This window comes from Ranitomeya variabilis, chromosome 3 (assembly GCF_051348905.1).
Source record: "Ranitomeya variabilis isolate aRanVar5 chromosome 3, aRanVar5.hap1, whole genome shotgun sequence".
Taxonomy (NCBI): domain Eukaryota; kingdom Metazoa; phylum Chordata; class Amphibia; order Anura; family Dendrobatidae; genus Ranitomeya; species Ranitomeya variabilis.
Window position 1 is genome coordinate 181977728 of NC_135234.1, and position 18710 is coordinate 181996437.

Here is an 18710-nt window from a genome sequence, read left to right on the forward strand (position 1 = left end):
GGCATAGATTCAACAAGGTGCTGGAAGCATTCCTCAGAGATTTTGGTCCATATTGACATGATGGCATCACACAGTTGCCGCAGATTTGTCGGCTGCACATCCCAAAGATGCTCCATACAAGGCAGGATGGATCCATGCTTTCATGTTATTTACGCCAAATTCTGACCCTACCATCCGAATGTCGCAGCAGAAATCGAGACTCATCAGACCAAGCAACGTTTTTCCAATCTTCTACTGTCCAATTTCGATGAGCTTGTACAAATTGTAGCCTCAGTTTCCTGTTCTTAGCTGAAAGGAGTGGTACCCGGTGTGGTCTTCTGCTGCTGTAGCCCATCTGCCTCAAAGTTCGACGCACTGTGCGTTCAGAGATGCTCTTAGGCCTACCTTGGTTGTAACGGGTGGCGATTTGAGTCACTGTTGCCTTTCTATCAGTTCGAACCAGTCTGCCCATTCTCCTCTGACCTCTGGCATCAACAAGGCATTTCCGCCCACAGAACTGCCGCTCACTGGATTTTTTTTCTTTTTCGGACCATTCTCTGTAAACCCTAGAGATGGTTGTGTGTGAAAATCCCAGTAGATCAGCAGTTTCTGAAATACTCAGACCAGCCCTTCTGGCACCAACAACCATGCCACGTTCAAAGGCACTCAAATCACCTTTCTTCCCCATACTGATGCTCGGTTTGAACTGCAGGAGATTGTCTTGACCATGTCTACATGCCTAAATGCATTGCCGCCATGTGATTGGCTGATTAGAAATTAAGTGTTAACAAGAAGTTGGACAGGTGTACCTAATAAAGTGGCCAGTGAGTGTACACTGCTCATCTTGAAAATGTGAGTATTTGGTTGATGTTGGTGTGAAATAACCCTTTAGTGCAAAAAAAATCTTATTGGTTTTTAAAAAAAAATAAAAAGCATCGAAACAAATAACAGTTGTTCTTTTGTATATTTTTCACACTAAAATTTCAGTCCTCTTGTGCGAATTTTTTTCGCGCCAAATTTGCACAAGAATGAACATGCTGCGATTTTTTTTTTTTTTTTCGCTAGTGTGATTGAGGCCTAAAGGTACAGTTACACGTTACGATCTCGCTGACGATATCGTTTGAAAACGTCACGTGATCACGTTGTTCATGCGATGTCGTTTTCACATCGTTGCGTGTAACGTGAAGATATCGGACGAACACATTGTTCGATCGCTGATGGCAGATTTGAGGTCAGGATCTCAAATCTGACGATCCTCATCCAATTATGTGTCAGAAGATGTGCAGCATCGTTCAGTGTAACGCTGAGATGAACGATGTCGGTCTAAATTCTCCTATTCCTGCCATTGTGAAAAATCGTTCAGCAAACGTTTGCAATGAGGCTAACGCGGAGCCAAAATTTACATCGTTAACAAGATAGTTGCATGTGACGCCTCTTGGACGATGTGAAACTGATTGCACGAACGATGTGATCACGTGACATTTCTAACTATATCGTCGACGAGATCGTAACATGTTATGGTACCTTTGACCGCTGCGGATCCGCAGCAGTTTCCCCTGAGTTTACAGTACAATGTAAACTTATGGGAAACAAAAAACGCTGTGCACATGGTGCGGAAAAATCCGCACGGAAACGCTGCGGATTATATTCCGCAGCATGTCACTTCTTTTCTGTGGATTTTCACCTGCTCCAATAGGAAACTGCAGAAGAAACCGCAGTAAAAAATGCGATAAATCCGCAGTAAAAACCGCAACGGGTTTTCACTGCGGATTTTGGAATTCCGCTGCGGAAAAATCCGCAGTGGAATCCGCAAAGTGTGCACATAGCCTTAGACACAAATGCTTCTGGTCATTACTCACAGCTGTACCTTGCTCTAAAATTTCTCATTCTTTATTTAAAATATATAAAAAATGATTCATTGTTTCAGCGCTTTTTTGCTCAAATAAAACTAAACTAAATACAATATGTATAGTCTTTATATTATCAAATACAATAAACTGAACAGAACTAACTTGAAACTTGAAACTACATGGGTAAACTCGATGGAAAACAGCAAACAACCTCCTGTGGTGCAACAGTAATGGCCTTAATTACAGAACAAAAGACAGTGAATAGAGATAAGATAAGCTATAGATAAAATCCTTTAGTTCTTTTGACCCTTCTCTGGGTTTCAAAGGTAGAAATGTCAAATGACCCGTCTCTGGGACTTCTAGTGCTAATTCTGCAGGAACCCAAACCCCTCCTTCCTACACCAATTCTTGAGCCACTTATTAACCTCCCTAATCTCAAGTTGCGCAGTATTTCAGAAAATACCACGTTGGAGGTCCTTGCTTTCAGCTTGCAGCCTAATTCCCTGAAATCATCTTTAAGGACCTTCCACCTACCTCTAACTTTGTAATTTGTGCCAATGTGCACCATGACCGCTGGGACCTCACCAGCCACTCCCAGTAATCTGTCCACCCGATCAGCGATATGTCGGACTCGAACGCCAGGTAGGCAGCACACCGTTCGACGATCCCTGTCTTTGTGACAGATTGCCCTATCTGTTCCCCTAACAATTGAGTCCCCCACTACCAGCACCTGTCTGGCCTGCCCTGCTCTCCTATTTCCCTCCTTAATGGAGCAGTCACTCCTCCGGCTTTCAGAGGACATGCCTGGCTGCAGCAGTGCTACCCCTGTACTGGCACCCCCCTCATCTGCCAACTTGGCAAACTTATTGGGGTGTGCCAGATCAGGCCTAGCCTCCCTGGCACTCTTCCCTCTACCCGGCCTTCTGTGTACCCAGCTAGCTACTTCACTGTCCTGCAGCTTCATCCTACCATCCCCCCCCCCCTCATCTATCCCATTGAGCGTCTGCTCAGTGAGCAGAAGACTCCTCTCCATATTGTCTATGGATCTCAGTGTTGCCAGCTGCACATTTAGATCCAAAATCTGGGCTTCCAAATGCTCAACGTGCTCACATCTCGCACAGCAGTATGCACCCTCGACCGGCTGATCAAGGACTGCATACATGTGGCAAGATGTGCACTGGATGGCATTAACAATTGTGGAGCACATTTCCTAATGGGGATTGCACCAGACAGAAACGTTAAATAAAAAAATAAATACAAAGTATGAATAAAATACAGACAGCAATTCAGTAATTCCTCCCTGAATCCAAAGTCACTGAATCACAAGTCACACTTACCGCCGTTCACACTCAGGTCACACTCGCTAAACTGAAGATTTAAAGAATATATATATATATATACGCACTGTGTTCCAAATTATTATGCAAATAATATTTCCTCATATTTTCTCTACATTACCTATCTGAATTGCAGTCATTGTTATTTTCCAGTCATCTACTATTCTAGTATAAATGCAATGTTTTGGAACAAACTGCCTATGAAAACAGTATCTTTAAAAAAAAAAAAAAAAAAACACTAAAAATGCATGTTCCAAATTATTATGCACAGCAGAGTTTTCAACCTTTTTTTTTTTTTTTTTATTTTGAACAAAAAAATGGTCAATTGTGAAGTTATAAGCATTATCCACTTATTACAAAATGAAATCAAACAGTTTTCAAGTGAAAACTTTATTCTAGGTGATGTTACATTTGCACATAGGACCCCTTGTTCGAAAGAAGCTTCTGAACTCTCTCGTCCATTGAATTTGTCAGTTTTTGGATGGTTTCTGCTTCAATTGTTTTGCAAGTGGACAGAATACCTTCCCAGAGCTGTTGCTTAAGGTACCTTCACACTAAGCGATGCTGCAGCGATATCGACAACGATGCCGATCGCTGCAGCGTCGCTGTGTGGTCGCTGGAGAGCTGTCACACAGACAGCTCTCCAGCGACCAACGATGCTGGTCCCCGGGTAACCAGGGTAAACATCGGGTTACTAAGCGCAGGGCCGCGCTTAGTAACCCGATGATTACCCTGGTTACCAGTGTAAAAGTTAAAAAAAACAAAACCGTACATACTCACATTCCGGCGTCCGTAACGTCCCCCGGCGTCTGCTTCCTGCACTGACTGTGAGTGCCAGCCGTAAGGCACAGCACAGCGGTGACGTCACCGCTGTGCTCTGCTTTTACTTTACGGCCGGCACTCAGTCAGTGCGGGAAGCAGACGCCGGGGGACGTGTGACAGACAGCAGAAGGGGAGTATGTACTGTTTTTTTTTTTTTTTTTACATTTACAATGGTAACCAGGGTAAACATCGGGTTACTAAGCGCGGCCCTGCGCTTAGTAACCCGATATTTACCCTGGTTACCATTGTAAAACATTGCTGGCATCGTTGCTTTTGGTGTCAAACACGACGATACACGCCAATCTGACGACAAAATAAAGTTCTGGACTTCTAGCTCCGACCAGCGATATCACAGCCGGATCCAGATCGCTGCTGCGTGTCAAACTCAACGAGATCGCTATCCAGGACGCTGCAACGTCACGGATCGCTATCGTTCTCGTTGCTCAGTGTGAAGGTACCTTTACTGTCACTATATGAGTGGTTGTACTATTGATGGATACCTAAGCTACTGCAATGCCCTGAACATGGGGTCAGCGACATGGCTTATCAGAAGAACTATACTACATCTCTAATTGGAGGTGTTTGCTATTAATAACATTATTATACCTACTACATTTTGGGATAGGATCTTTAACTTCATTTGGAAGTCACTGGTGGTAAAGCTGCTGAGAAAATGTCTGAAATTATATCAAAGATGACTCTTCAGAAAACCTTCCACTGGTGTTTACCTGATGTCTTCTGCTTCAAACACCCTTGTGAGTACCCAGGCGTCCATAAGACGCCGTGTGCACAAACCCTAAGGTCCGCTTCATACCACTACAAATCACAGTCCATGTGAGCACCCCATTTTCTGGATCGGCTCTGTGTATCCTGACCCAAAGTAGAGTGTCTGAGGATGTTGAGTTTGGGGCAGGAGACCCATGTCCAGTCCATACACCACAGTCCATACTGCGACCATGAAACACTGAAGTGTGAAACCAGAATAAGTTATTTTGTTAGTATGTATTGGAGAACTCCCAGGAGTTAAAGGGAACCTGTCACTTAATTCAGGCAGCATAAATCTGAGCATGGCAGCACGATTCCAGCAAGATTTGCAAACCTCTGGCATTTTATAGAAACTAGGATTAGAAGATCTGGTTGGGATCCTAGGCGAGGATGAGACGACTCTGGCACCGCCGCTAGCCAGATTCTTTCCACACCACTATCGTTAATTGACAGGTGTCTCCCATGTGCGTCATAGGGAGAGACCTGTTTACCAACTGGGGCAGGGAGAAGCTCTCCAAACTGTTTTCCCTGAAATGATCTCATCCCGTTTCTGAGAAAAAAAAACCTGGCTGCAATTGTACAACCAGGCTCTGATTCATTCTTCAGTGGTTTGGGCAGTATGAAACAAGTGACAGGTTCTCTTTAAGTGGCAACTTTCTTTACTTTTTTTTTTTTTTTTTTTTTTTGTTTTATGAAAAAGGATTCTATCTACTATTATGCTATTAGCACTGTTGGTGCATATATTTAAAAAAAAAAAAGTGTCTGTGAATTGGGGTTTAGCTACTGCATTTCACAGTTCAAATTCCTTTTTGCATACACCGAAAAAATCAACAAATTGCAGATCAACATATCAGTATGTGTTTTAACATTTATTAACAATTGTTGTATAGGTTGCGACCAAAAGATCAGTATTGGCTGATGGGTATGCAGCTATTCGACAAAACCAGGAATCCTTGAATCTTCAATCTGCTGAAGCTGGGAACAATTATACAAGATCACAAGCACGGAGGATAATTCAGTGGATGAAGAAAAGCCGGTTTGTATTCTACTATTTTAATTTTTTTATTGTTGTGTGTGTTTTTGTTTGTTTGTTTGTTTGTTTTTTAAACCTTTTAGACTATATTCCAAATTCTGTCTGATTTTCCTAATTTCAGGCCAGAGTTCATCCAGAACAAAAACGGGATTGAGATTAAATCTGACCGTGATCTCGCAGATGGCCGAATAAGGTTTCCTCTGCCACTGAAGGAAACTAAGACTGTCTTCATACGTATTGAGAATAAATCTAACGAATCTGTGAAATTTCTGCAATACAAACTTCTGCGTCGGATGCGGATCTTTTCACTTCAAGATGATGAAAATGTATCTATCAATAATGGTAAAATTTTGAATCCAGGTAATACATTAATTTTGTTATTTTTTTTAAATCTACTTAAGTGAAGCATCTCGAATCTTTCATTACCAAAATAGTGGGGCTGATCTTTAAAGAAGTGTAACAAGGGCGACCGGGGTCGTAGTCCTAACTGAGTTCACCCACAAACCACAGTCCACAGACACCCCGACCCCTTGCACATGCAATACAGGGCTGTCACAGCCTTTTCCCAAGGAGTTAACTTCTCTTCTCTGGTCACCATAGTCCAGGCAAATAAGGGCCCAGAAGGCAGCTGTACTCAAACAGGGAAAATAACTTTTTTGAACATGGATGGAAGGTGGACAAAAAGACAACTTTAACACTGGCATCTTGCTTTATCCCTGACTGTGGCAATGGGCATACCCACAATGACCGCAGCAGCTGAAGTTTGCAGTAGTCTGATTGCTGGAATCTGGGCACCGGAGACCTCTTCAGCGAAGGCCTTGTACCAAGTCCTGGGGGCCTGTGTTGTAATCCTTAGTCCTGTTAAGTAATGTATAAATAAACCATTATACCCATTAGGGGCTTACATAGAAGTCATGGGGATCCATATAAGAAGTATAATGCACCCCCATAGTCCTGTTTATAATATAATGCACCCCCATAGTCCTCTATATAATATACTGCACAGTTCATAGTCATCCATATAGTAAAATACAGTCCCCATAGTCCTCTATATAGTATTATACACTCCCCATAGTCCTCCATATAGTATTATACACTCCTCAGTCCTCCATATATTAAAATACACTCCTCATAGTGCTCCATATAGCATAATACACTCCTCATAGTGCTCCATATAGTATAATACACTCCTCAATCCTCCATATAGTACAAAACACTCCTCATAGTCCTCCATATAGTATAATGCACCACTATCATCATCCATGTCATACAATTCAATTCCCATGGTATAATGCATCCCAAAGTTCTTCATATAGCATAGTGTATTCCCCATAGTCCTCGATACAGTATGCAGCTCACATATAGTATAATGCAGCCACCCCACAAAAGTATAATGCAGCCCCGCCATACAATATAATGTAACCCCCATAGAATATATTGCAGCCCCCCCTCATAGTATAATGCAGCCCCTCCATATAGGGGCAGTGCGAAAGACATGGGCAAATGGTGACTAAGGGGCAGGGGAGAAGGACACAAGGGGACTAGTGGGCAAGGGAGACTGACACAAGGGGACTCACGGGGACTAGTGGGCCAGGGAGAATGACACATGGGGACAAGGGACACAAGCACAAGGGGACAAGGGCGACAGGCGCAAGGAGACTCATGGGGACTATGAGGAAGGGGAGAAGGGCACAAGGGGGCAAGGGAGACAGGCACGAGGACACAATGGGACTCCGAGGGCAGAGTTGATGGGGACGCACAGGGAGAAGGGGCTGCAAGGGGACAGGGGAAGATGGGGGGGGGGGGGAGAGTTGGGAGCAGGGAAGAAGGGGGCACAGGGATTACGAGGACAGGGTAGATGGGGAACACACGGTGAGAAAGGGGACATGGGAGACTTGAGAGCAGGGCAGATGGGTCACACGGGGACAAGGGGCAGGGAATGCATGGGGGTCCAGGAGGACTCAGTCCCTTGTCCCTCCTCCCCTGGTCCCCAATGCTCCCCATCTCCCATGCCCTATCGGGGCCTGGAGGAGCACAATAAACTGAACCTGGGGGACCTAAGAGGACATGGGGCACGGGATAGCAGGGAGGAAGCAGGGCTGGTGTCACAGGGGGCCGGGGACGACGACACGCGGGCAGCAGACACACCTCACTGCCACCAATCTTGTACACCTCCATCTTCCGATTCTCCACGTGGCTGAGCCTCTGTGGCATCACCCTCCTGGGTGGCTGGGTCCATGCGCCCGCCCCCCCCGCCAGCTCCGGAGCTGCCTGTTCCCGGTCCCAGCAGCCGCCACAGGCTATGCCAATATGGCGGCCACCATCACCTGTGCAGGTGTTACACTGCCTGTACCCCGCACACAGTGGGTGCGTGATGAAGTGACATCACCGTGCACCACAGTGTCATCTGACGCTCTCTCCTCCATCATTGCTTTGAACTGTACCGGTGTAAAGACGCCAATATAGTTTAATGCGGTGGCGGCGGGGGGAGTAGGGTGCCCCTGACCTGCCACGTCCGGTCGCAGCAGTGACCACTGCAACCGTGGTAGTTACTCCACTGCGGTGTATAGGGTAGGTACAGGGTATTTATTCGCCATGTACAGGGTATGTATAGGGTAGATACAGGATGTGTATAGGGTAGGTACAGGGTGTGTACATGGTAGTTACATGTCTCCTTATGCATCGTGCACAGAAAATAACGTCCCCGCACACCAGCACCAGCTGCAGACAGGGCTGCACTGGCAGAATCTCCCTGAATGTCCAGCACGGAGGGTCTGAGGTGCTGGCCCCGCTTCCTGCTCCACCTCCTCCCTGTGACTTTCATCTTCCCCGCAGCCTCCTCCTCTCCATCCTGACCCTCAGCCTCATGCTGTCCAGTCTCCTCTGCTCGGGATTCCTCCATGTTGAGTGAGCTGCAGGTGACCGCATCCCCGCCACCTATGTCACGGCCCTGTGCTCCCTGACATGCCTGTGACCAGTCAGCGCTGCGCTCGTCACTATGGAAACCTGTCAGCGCTGGCTCTGTTCTGTGCGGGGTAACCAGTGAGGGCTGCGGGGCACATGGAGACCATATAGGACCACTGCCTGTAATGCGGACACATAGGCAGTGAGGAAGGTTAACCCTTTCAGGAGCAGTGCCTTACAGCAGTCACAGGAGCCTGATGGTAGCATGGTTCCTCCTAAGGTCATAGACGCCGGTATAGTTTCTTGCATGGGGGAGTCGGGTGCCTCTGACCTGCTGGGCCCCTGACCTGCCAGGCCCAGTCGCAGTGGCGACCACTGCGACCGTGGTAGTTATGCTCCTGGTGAACAAACAACCCCCATCATCCTTCAGAATATACTGTATCAATGGGTATATTCTGAAGGATGATGGGGGTTCTAGCCATATTTAGTGTAAATATACACTGTAATGTAATGTACAAATTGTTTATTGCAAATGTGACTATAACCACCTCCCTCATCTTTCAGAATACATCCATGTATCAAGTGGGTGTATTCCTGAGGATGAGGGGGTTGTAGTCAAAATATAAGGTACTGCAGGGACTGTACTGTAATTCAGATCCCCCACAAGAGCATCATCCACAGATATACAAAAAAAATCTTATTAAAGGTATTTGCACACTATTATTTGGCTCAAAATATATATTTTTCTTATTTCCGCTCTAAAATCTAGGTGCGTCTTATAAAGCGAAAAATACGGTATTCCTCTAACATTAGGGATTCCTCTCGACTGATGACAGTGCACCCAGATTCCATTACCTACTGCTCTTAGAGAGTCAGTGTCCATCTTCTCCTGAAGGTGTGATGTGCCCGATGGCCCCGATGCCAGTGTCTAGGTCCTGTGCCCAACAGACGGGTCGGCACGGAAGGGTTATATTGGCAATTCCTTGTTTTGACTGATATCCCCAAGTTGGCCCTAGCAGTCCACTGCATTTGACCTCAACAGTGAATTTGCTTATCTTTACATCTACTATTGACTCAACTAAAACAGGAAGGTCTTCCCTTCTATTAACACTATTATCCTCTCATCTGTGGGCTTGTACCTAATATTAACTATTCATTATATACTGTCCTTACAGTATATTACTAATAACCTTTCCCCCTTTTATCTATAAAACATTTTTTTCTTATAGACTATCACTGCCCCGTTCTACACCTTACCATTACACATTACATGGGGATTATACACATTAAATGAATAAAAACACACAACACTCTTCACATTACACTTATGCATACGGCGGTTGACTTCAGGGCAGGAACCGGGTAAGACTGTCATGTGAAGTCATAGACCTAATGGAAAAGAGAAGAAATATCTGGGTAGAAGGGCAAAATGAGCAATTGTAAGTACACAGTGAAATATAATATGATTGCAGTATATTAAAATGATAAAACTTTTGATGAGTGATTCTTTAACCCCTTCACGATATGTGCCGTACATGTACTGCACATGTCGTGTCCCTCCCTTTTGATGCCGGCACTGAGCTCACATCTTTCCCAGGACATGTCGACTGTTTTGAACAGCTGACATGTGCCCCTAATAGCTGCGGGTGAAATCGCGATCCACCCATGGCTGTTAACCCGTTAAATGCTGCTGTCAATCTGTGCTTTTTTTTCTTCTCAGTATGTGTAAGCCAAAACCAGGAGTGGAAATGTAATGCAGATGTCTGGATACAACGAACAGAGATCACGAGGTGGGAACAGTCAGGGATTGATATTCTATTTATGTACAGCAGTATCATTAAACAATTAGTGTTAGTATATCTATCTATGCATATCAACATTAGAATGAATAACAATAAGTGTAGAATAACCAAGAAAATCTTTCACTATTTAACATTAATGTACTTTTCACAAAAGGTGGTGTGCCCAGTCATGGGAGTTCTTTCTGAAGCTCTGGCCCTACCGAGGGTCACTGGATTTTCCCACTAGGCCGCAAGGCTCTTTCTGATGTAGTCTATCAAAGCCTGTTGAGCCTTCCACACACCAACCATTCCTCTCTCAACCAGTAATCCTAGTCCTTGCCGCCCCCCCCCCCTTCCCGATACCGTAGCTGGAAGTGAAGGCCCTGTTCTCTCGCTGTTTCTCTGCAATCTGTGGGCCTCGCCTGTCGGTCTCCTCACAGATCTTCTCAGCTTGACCATTGGCGGAAGTCTCTTATGCTCGGGGCAGAAAGGACTAAGTCTCTGACTTGATAGGCTGCATCGGAGGCTTGACCAGCGCAGGGCGCAGATCCTGGCGCCAATGAGCATTGGTGGTACTTGGAGGTCTCCTGTCTGGAATCAGGTGGCAACCTGCACCTGGGTGGCGCAGACTTCCCGCTGAGGCTTGTCACGCTGGTCTCAGCCGTGTTTCTGGAGCACGTCTGATTCGCTCTCTTCCCTGGCCCCACTTCTCCTCGTGGTTTGATGCGCAGGGCTTTTATCAGGGAAGTTCTTACTGTGGGTCACCTTATCCAGTCCCGCACACAAGGTGGCTCCCCCTGCAAAACTTCCAGCACAATTTGGTTCTGCTTGATTTCGGCTGGCCAGCAGATGGCAGTCTCTCCACATTAATGGCTCATCCTGCAAGAGTTCTTCAGAGATATCACAGCTTCTTGTTGCAGAGCAATCAGTGAAAAAGTATAATAGAAACACCTCACTACTTCTGTATTTATCACCCACTCCTGGTTTTGGCTTACAAATACTTGGGTAAAAAATTCACTGAATACCGTACTCAACGTGGCCTAAGGCAAAACTCTGCAAATTTTCCTGAAGTATCTTTTGCTTCAAACATGATGTTGGTACACGGGTGTCTTAAAGTATGCTGTGTGCGCATGCCCTTAGCAAGATCACACAACAAATTATATATGAAAAAAGAAAATTAATCCTGACTGATCACACTAAGGTTTTGTCTGCATGTTCCTGCTCTTTTTCACCCTAGGAGACATATATGAAGTTTCTGTAAACGCTTCAACAGCTTATTATGGGTATTTCCCGGCCACTATCATCTTTGAATTCACAAAAGGAAATGTGGAATCTAAATTTCTTATTGGGAGGTTCCTCTCTGCAGTTGCCAGCAGTAGATTAGCTGAGGATTTGGCACCAACTTCCAGATACATCCCCTACCAAAGAAACCTTGTGAAGACCTCTATAATAAATGAGGAGGATGGCGTACCACCTGACAGGTCAGATTCAGTTCCTTTAGTAGTAATCGAAAATGTTTTTTGTTGGTGTGTGTTTTGTTACTGTGTAGTAATTTCTTTATATTTCACTGCGTTTCATTTTCTTTTCCATCTTCACCATATCTTAGGGTACTGTCACACAGTGCACTTTTGTCGCTACGACGGTACGATTCGTGACGTTCTAGCGATATCGTTACGATATCGCAGTGTCTGACACGCAGCAGCGATCAGGGACCCTGCTGAGAATCGTACGTCGTAGCAGATCGTTTGAAACTTTCTTTCGTCGCTGGATCTCCCGCTGTCATCGCTGGATCGTTGTGTGTGACAGCGATCCAGCGATGCGTTCGCTGGTAACCAGGGTAAACATCGGGTTACTAAGCGCAGGGCCGCGCTTAGTAACCCGATGTTTACCGTGGTTACCAGCGTAAAAGTAAAAAAAAAAAAAACGTACATACTCACCATCTGATGTCTGTCAGGTCCTTTGCAGACTGCTTCCCGCTCTGACTGTGAGCGCCGGCCGGAAAGTGAGAGCAGATCACAGCGGTGACGTCACCGCTGCGCTCTGCTCTCACTGTACGGCTGCACTCAGTCAGAGCGGGAAGCAGACTGCAAGGGACCAAATTGGCCCAAATAGTGAATTAAAAGTACAGACTTTATTGTAAAGAGATATATTAGTAGATTATAAATACAATGGTGTTATAAGCCTATACCGAGAGACAAAGGAGGAAAGGTAGTGCGATTTGACTAAATTGGTAATAAATTGTTAGGCTAGAAAAAAATCTGACATTTCCTGTGACTTTTTTTTTTTTTTTTTTTTTTTTTTATTCTACTTCATTGAAGATACACGAATAGTGGTGTTAACCCCTTCATGACCTTGGGATTTTCCATTTTTTCGTGTTCGTTTTTCGCTCCTCTCCTTCCCAGAGCCATAACTTTTTTTAAAAAAAAAAAAATTTCCGTCAATATGGCCATGTGAGGGCTTATTTTTTGCGGGACGAGTTGTACTCTTGAACAACATAATTGGTTTTACCAAGTCGTGTACTAGAAAATGTGAAAAAAAATTCCAAATGCGGTGAAATTACAAAAAAAAGTGCAATCCCATGCGTGTTTTTTTTGTTTTGGCTTTTTTGCTAGGTTCACTAAATGCTAAAACTGACCTGATATTATGATTCTCCAGGTCATTACAAGTTCATAGAGTAAAAATAACCTAGACATGTTTGGGGTCTAAGTGGTGAAAAAAAACTCCAAACTTTGCTGCTGGGGTTGGGGGAGGGCTTATTTTGTGCGCACCAAGCGGACGTTTTTAGTGATGCCATTTTGGTGAAGATTTGGCTCTTTTGATCGCCCGTTATTGCATTTTAATGCAATGTTGCGGTGACCAAAAAAACGTTGTTCGGGCGTTTTTGATTTTTTTTTTTTTTTTTTTCTCGCTACGCCATTTAGCCATCAAGTTAATCCTTTTTTTTTTATTGATAGACCGGGCAATTCTGAACTCGGCGATTCCAAATATGTGTATATTTGATTTTATTTTTGTTCTATTTTGAATGGGGCAAAAGGGGGTGATTTTAAAATTTTTATATCCTTTTTTTTTTTTTTTTTTTTTTTAATTTATTATTATTATTATTATTATTATTATTATTATTATTTATTTTTTTTGTTTTACTTTTGCCATGCTCCATGGGAGGCTAGAAGCTGGCACAACTTGACCGGCTCTGCTACATAGAGGCGAAGCATAGGTCGCCTCTATGTAGTCGAATTACAGGCTTGCTATGAACGCTGACCACAGGATGGCGCTCACAGCAAGCCGGTATCAACAACCATAGAGGTCTCAAGGAGACCTCTGGTTGTTATGGCGACGCATCGCTGACCCCCGATCACGTGACGGGGGTCGGCAATGAGTGCATATCCGTCCGGATGCGGTAGTTAAATGCCGCTGTCGGCGTTTGACAGCTGCATTTAGCTAGTTAATAGCTGAGGGTGGATTGCGATTCCACTCGCCGCTATTACATGCACATGTCAGCTGTTCAAAACAGCTAACATGTCACAGCTTTGATATGGGCTCTACGCCAGAGCCCACATCAAAGCAGGGGATCTGACCTCGGACGTACTATCCCGTCCGAGGTCAGAAAGGGGTTAATGGGTCTTCATTGGGATTTGACAGAAGGGTTGTGAGCAGGTTGCGGGATGCAGTAACGGACAGGAGGCAGAGCAAGGGTTAAAGTTAACTTTACTGTAACATGGGTATACTCCACACAGGGAGAGGGAAAAGTATAGGCAGGTGATGCTGGGGGAAATAATGAGGGTAAAAGATATAACAACTGTTCATTAAGCGTAAACTTATCAGTCCGACGGCTTCCAGCGTGCAGAGTCTTTGATGTACACGGTGGTGCCGACACAGTCAGCACGTGGGAAGTCCGATGTAGACCTGCAGGCATTGACGATCTGGTTCCTGGTGGTGAAGAACAGTCCTTGACATCTTACGCCAGGTCCTGAGTCACTGAGAGAAGAGCAGTCTCCCACACTGTAGGGGCTTGACAAAGCTCGGCAGTAGTATGCTGGTGAGTCAGCGTTAAGTTCTCTGTAAATCACCCGGTATCTCTTAGGCGGCATGCATGCGTTATTCACTGACCCGTGGCATTGAGTACATTGAGCAGAAGGAGCCAACGGGCACAGTTTTCCGGTCAGTCTTTGTAGGTGGCAGCAGGGACCAAGTAGCGCAGACCTGCACTGACTCGGTGCTCAGGGGACGGAGCACCATACGTCCCCTGCTGCATGCTGTGTGTTCCCACCAGGTCGGTCTGCCTGCCGTTTTGCGTGCTCTGCCCTATTTATCCTAGCTACGCCCCCTGCTGTTGAGTGCAAAGGTCGGTCCGGGTCTCTAAGCTTTCCCCTGGATATCAAAGGTGACAGTCCCGACAGTTGCGGTCTCTCTTCTTATAGGGTGTTACTATGTCATCCGGTTTTGATTGGTAGAAAAACTGTATGGAAACAAATACGCACATGACCACTGGGTGATACTTTCCTGGCACCCAAAAGAGTAAAGGGAAGGTGCTCACCTGAGCAGGCTGTGTCCAGGCACAACTATTATGAATACCTGAAAATTTCAGCTGCTTCTGCTTCATGGCTGGGAATGAACTTTTCCAGGATAGTCGACCAATTTGGACAATAACACGATATCAGGCTGTGATGAAGAATCATTAGGGCCAAGATGAATTGGATGGGTTTGAGATGAGTTGGGGGGGAAAAAAAAAGCAATTGCACCCATTGCAATTGTTTGTGTTTTTTTTTTTCACTTGAAAATACGCTAGTCCAGCATTGAAACTCATTGTGGAAATAATATCCCGTTCATCTCATCCTGGTTCTAATGATTCTTCATGAAAGCAGTACATTATGTCGTGTTATTGTCCAAATTGATCAGGTTTTGATAGTCCTTCCACTGACCTGGTTCCACCTTGGAGAGCATTAAATCTTCTCGATCTCAATATTCTGTATAATCTATACCAATATACATGTACTTCATTTGTGCTAGTGGATTCTTAATGACCCTATTTGTTCTCCTGCTGTAGTATCTGTATCAATGGTTCTTCGACTATCTATTTAATACACTATTTGGGATAATTAACACTTTTTTTAAGTACCTTTTGTCACCTCTGCGTTTACCTTACTTGACCACAAGCCGTGCGTAATATATGCTTGGGGGGGCCTCCACATTTGAAGCATGTATCAGCTGTTTTTTTTTTTTTTTTTTTTACTGAATTGGTAAGTTTGGTTAATAAGTCGGAGATCTCAATGTTAGATATTGAGAGCTTCCAACAAATATGGTCTGTCGTGGTTGAGTTGTATTCAATGGGTATATGGAGACATTCGTACAAAGCAGATATGCGGCCTGTTGTAGCAGCTGAGGAGCTCATGGCCCTGTGGAATGTTTTGGTCCCATTCAGAAAGTGAGAGGGTGCAGAGGCATAACCCACAACTTTTTGCCTGAAAATATGCTAAAAATAGGATAGGTATTGCTGGCTGTCTTTTCCTGAGAGTCTAAAGTGACTGAATTGTTCTTAAGGTTTGGTCAGCAAAACTACCAATTGAGCGAAGGCTAACAGTTTCCCATTGTTTTGTATAAGGATAAGAGGGTCAATGTTTTTTTTTTTTTTTTTTTTTTTTTTTTGTCCCCTAGTTTTATTCCAGGCCCGCCATTGTGTAATCAATAGGAGATTTTTCCATACTGTCGAATCAAGGTCTCTATTAGTGATGAGCGCTTGTGCTTGGATAATGTCTTATCCGAGCATCTGGGAGTGCTCGAATATTATGGTCGTGTCCCTGCGGCTGCATGATTTGCCGTTGTTAATCGTTAACACATGTGGGGATTCTCTAACAGCTGCAAATCATGCAGCCTCAGGGACTCGACCATAATATACGAGCATTCCCAGATGCTCGGATAAGACATTATCCAAGCACGTAAGCTCATCACTAGTCTCCATAAAAAAAAAGTGAAAAATGTTTGGTAGACCAGACCTACTTTCCCAAACTGTCCCTAAGTGAGGATCAGTGTAATATGACGTATTGTGAATCCAATCACTAGGTATTTGATGCAATGAGGCTCCGCAGAGAATTTTAGTGCCCCTTCCTCACACATATAAAATAGAGGTAATGGTCAACAAAATGAAAGGCACAAGGATTGCTCTGAGTACAGAAAATATTGTAGCCGTTACCTGCAGTCCTATGTGACACTAATATTACCACCATATAGTGGTAGATACTGGTTTTACATAGATGCTCTGTAGACCTTTTTCCGTGTATAATGTACAGATAAAATGATTCACAATGACATTTGATCTGATCAGTCATGGCCTCATAGAACCCATTCATACAATAAAAACACAAAACGCTTTAATTGTGGATAAAAATGGCCGTGTAGTTTATTTAGGGTTACATAAATTAATTAATCACCAATAAATAAACTCCGTAAATTATAAAACCAAAGTTCCAAACTTTTCCAATAAACCAATCCACCCAGACATGTGTGATTTTCCCACAATTAAACTACACGACAGTAAATTTACAAGAATTCAGGGGAGGGAGGGTGGGGTCTTCTTTATCTTCTTCCGCTGACAGAATGACCAGATACCACAAAACAGCTGTTTATATAATCAAAAAAAGAGCGCCAAAGCTGCTAACGGCCAATAGAAAACCGTTACAATAGGCACCAAACATACCAGAAAAAACTGGATAAAACCAGTTTCACACTTTCAAAGATGACTGACCTGACCTTTATTTGACCTTTCTTCTGACAGAAAGCCATATTAAATGACAGGGTCCATGAGGCCATGAGACCCCCGCTATATTTCTTTCAGGTTTACGGGGGGGGGGGGGGGGGGGGTGTTCTAACATTCTCTTTACCTTTTCCTTTCCATTTGACTTAAACTTCTAGGACGACTGCTTCCATCCATGACTCTTCTCTGCAGAATTTAATGCACAGACATCCTTGGCTCTACATTTTTCCACCTTCCCCCACCTACCACCTTCCCCACTTTCCCACCTCTCCACAAACCAGTGCCTACTTTCATTAAAGGTGTCCTATTTGTGCCTCCACATGGTAATGGTACTCCCTTTCAGTTATCCTTTGCCCCTTTTTGTGCCATAAAAGCAAAATAAACTTAAACTCATCTCAAGCTACTTCCACAATAAGCAGTAATGTCCTACTCCTGCTGCCCGTTGCTGGCAGCTCGATGAAGTGACATTGTCGTGCCCCCTGACATCCTCTGCATGCACTTGACTTCTGGTAGGCTGCAGGCCAAAGCTTCCTGTGGCTTTCCCAAGTAAGTTTCAGAGCATGAAGTCCAAGACTCCTTGCTTCACTTTGTTTTTTTTATAGATCCAACTTTATCAGTTACCTGATTAAAAAAAAAAATAAATCAGTGTATTAATGCTCAGCACTTCAGATTTCACTACCGTACATCAATGGCACCCTGTCTGGGAATGTTAGGCTTGGAGCATTTCTCCCACATAATGTATTGACTTGCACATTACCAATTGCTGGCATCTCAAAACTGACTCCTCACTAGATTTGTCTCCCATCTACTACAGAATCCACATAAACAAATGGCATAATATATTACATGGCATTTCATATAACGGCCACTTAGTTTACTATCAACCCTGTTGCAGTAATGATAGTCGGGTTAGCTGTGGCATTTGGCATATAACCTCATGCATGGAACCACTGTAATTTATTCCTTTTTGGATTTTTAGTTCCAAAAATGCTTTGATTCTTAATATGACGGTTCAGGTGGTACCAGTCCATAACAATTGTAAAGACTCCTTTTCAACTCTTTCACATTTAGCAGTACATAATTAATGTTGATGATTTTAATGTGTGGAAATGTTGATGTTGCATAACTAATAGGATACATCTTTATCTTCGTCTAGGTCGACAACTTATTCTTTAGAGCAGAACATTCCACTTGGTCACTTTCCTCCTCCTTCATTCCTGCGAAATGGTATAAGAAATGGACTCTTCTCAAGCAAATCATTTGACTCAAAGGAAAGGTAGAGTTTGATCCAAATGTTTTACTATGTTTACTTGGTTTGAAGGTTCTAGGATAAATAAATTGTACTTGCCACATCAGAGATCATAAAGCTCATCCAAAAGTCCTCCTGTAATGCCCTCCTCACAACACTTAAGTGTTGGTATATGGGTGAAAAACTGGTACCAGTATTGTTGGATGATACGATTTACGTCCTTCCAATGTTGTTGACATGAG

The 18710-nt window shown here is 44.1% G+C and overlaps 1 protein-coding gene across 2 annotated transcripts in view; it reads left to right on the plus strand.

The window, feature by feature from the left end:
- The window catches only part of MOV10 (Mov10 RNA helicase), a 140929-nt gene that overhangs the window by 37112 nt on the left and 85107 nt on the right, over positions 1 to 18710 (plus strand). For both annotated transcript variants that reach the window (XM_077294911.1, XM_077294912.1), the window contains exons 3-6: positions 5644 to 5789; positions 5908 to 6146; positions 11709 to 11952; positions 18376 to 18495. In XM_077294911.1, coding sequence (XP_077151026.1) covers positions 5644 to 5789; positions 5908 to 6146; positions 11709 to 11952; positions 18376 to 18495 — 749 coding nt within the window. The remainder of the gene's footprint in view (positions 1 to 5643; positions 5790 to 5907; positions 6147 to 11708; positions 11953 to 18375; positions 18496 to 18710) is intronic.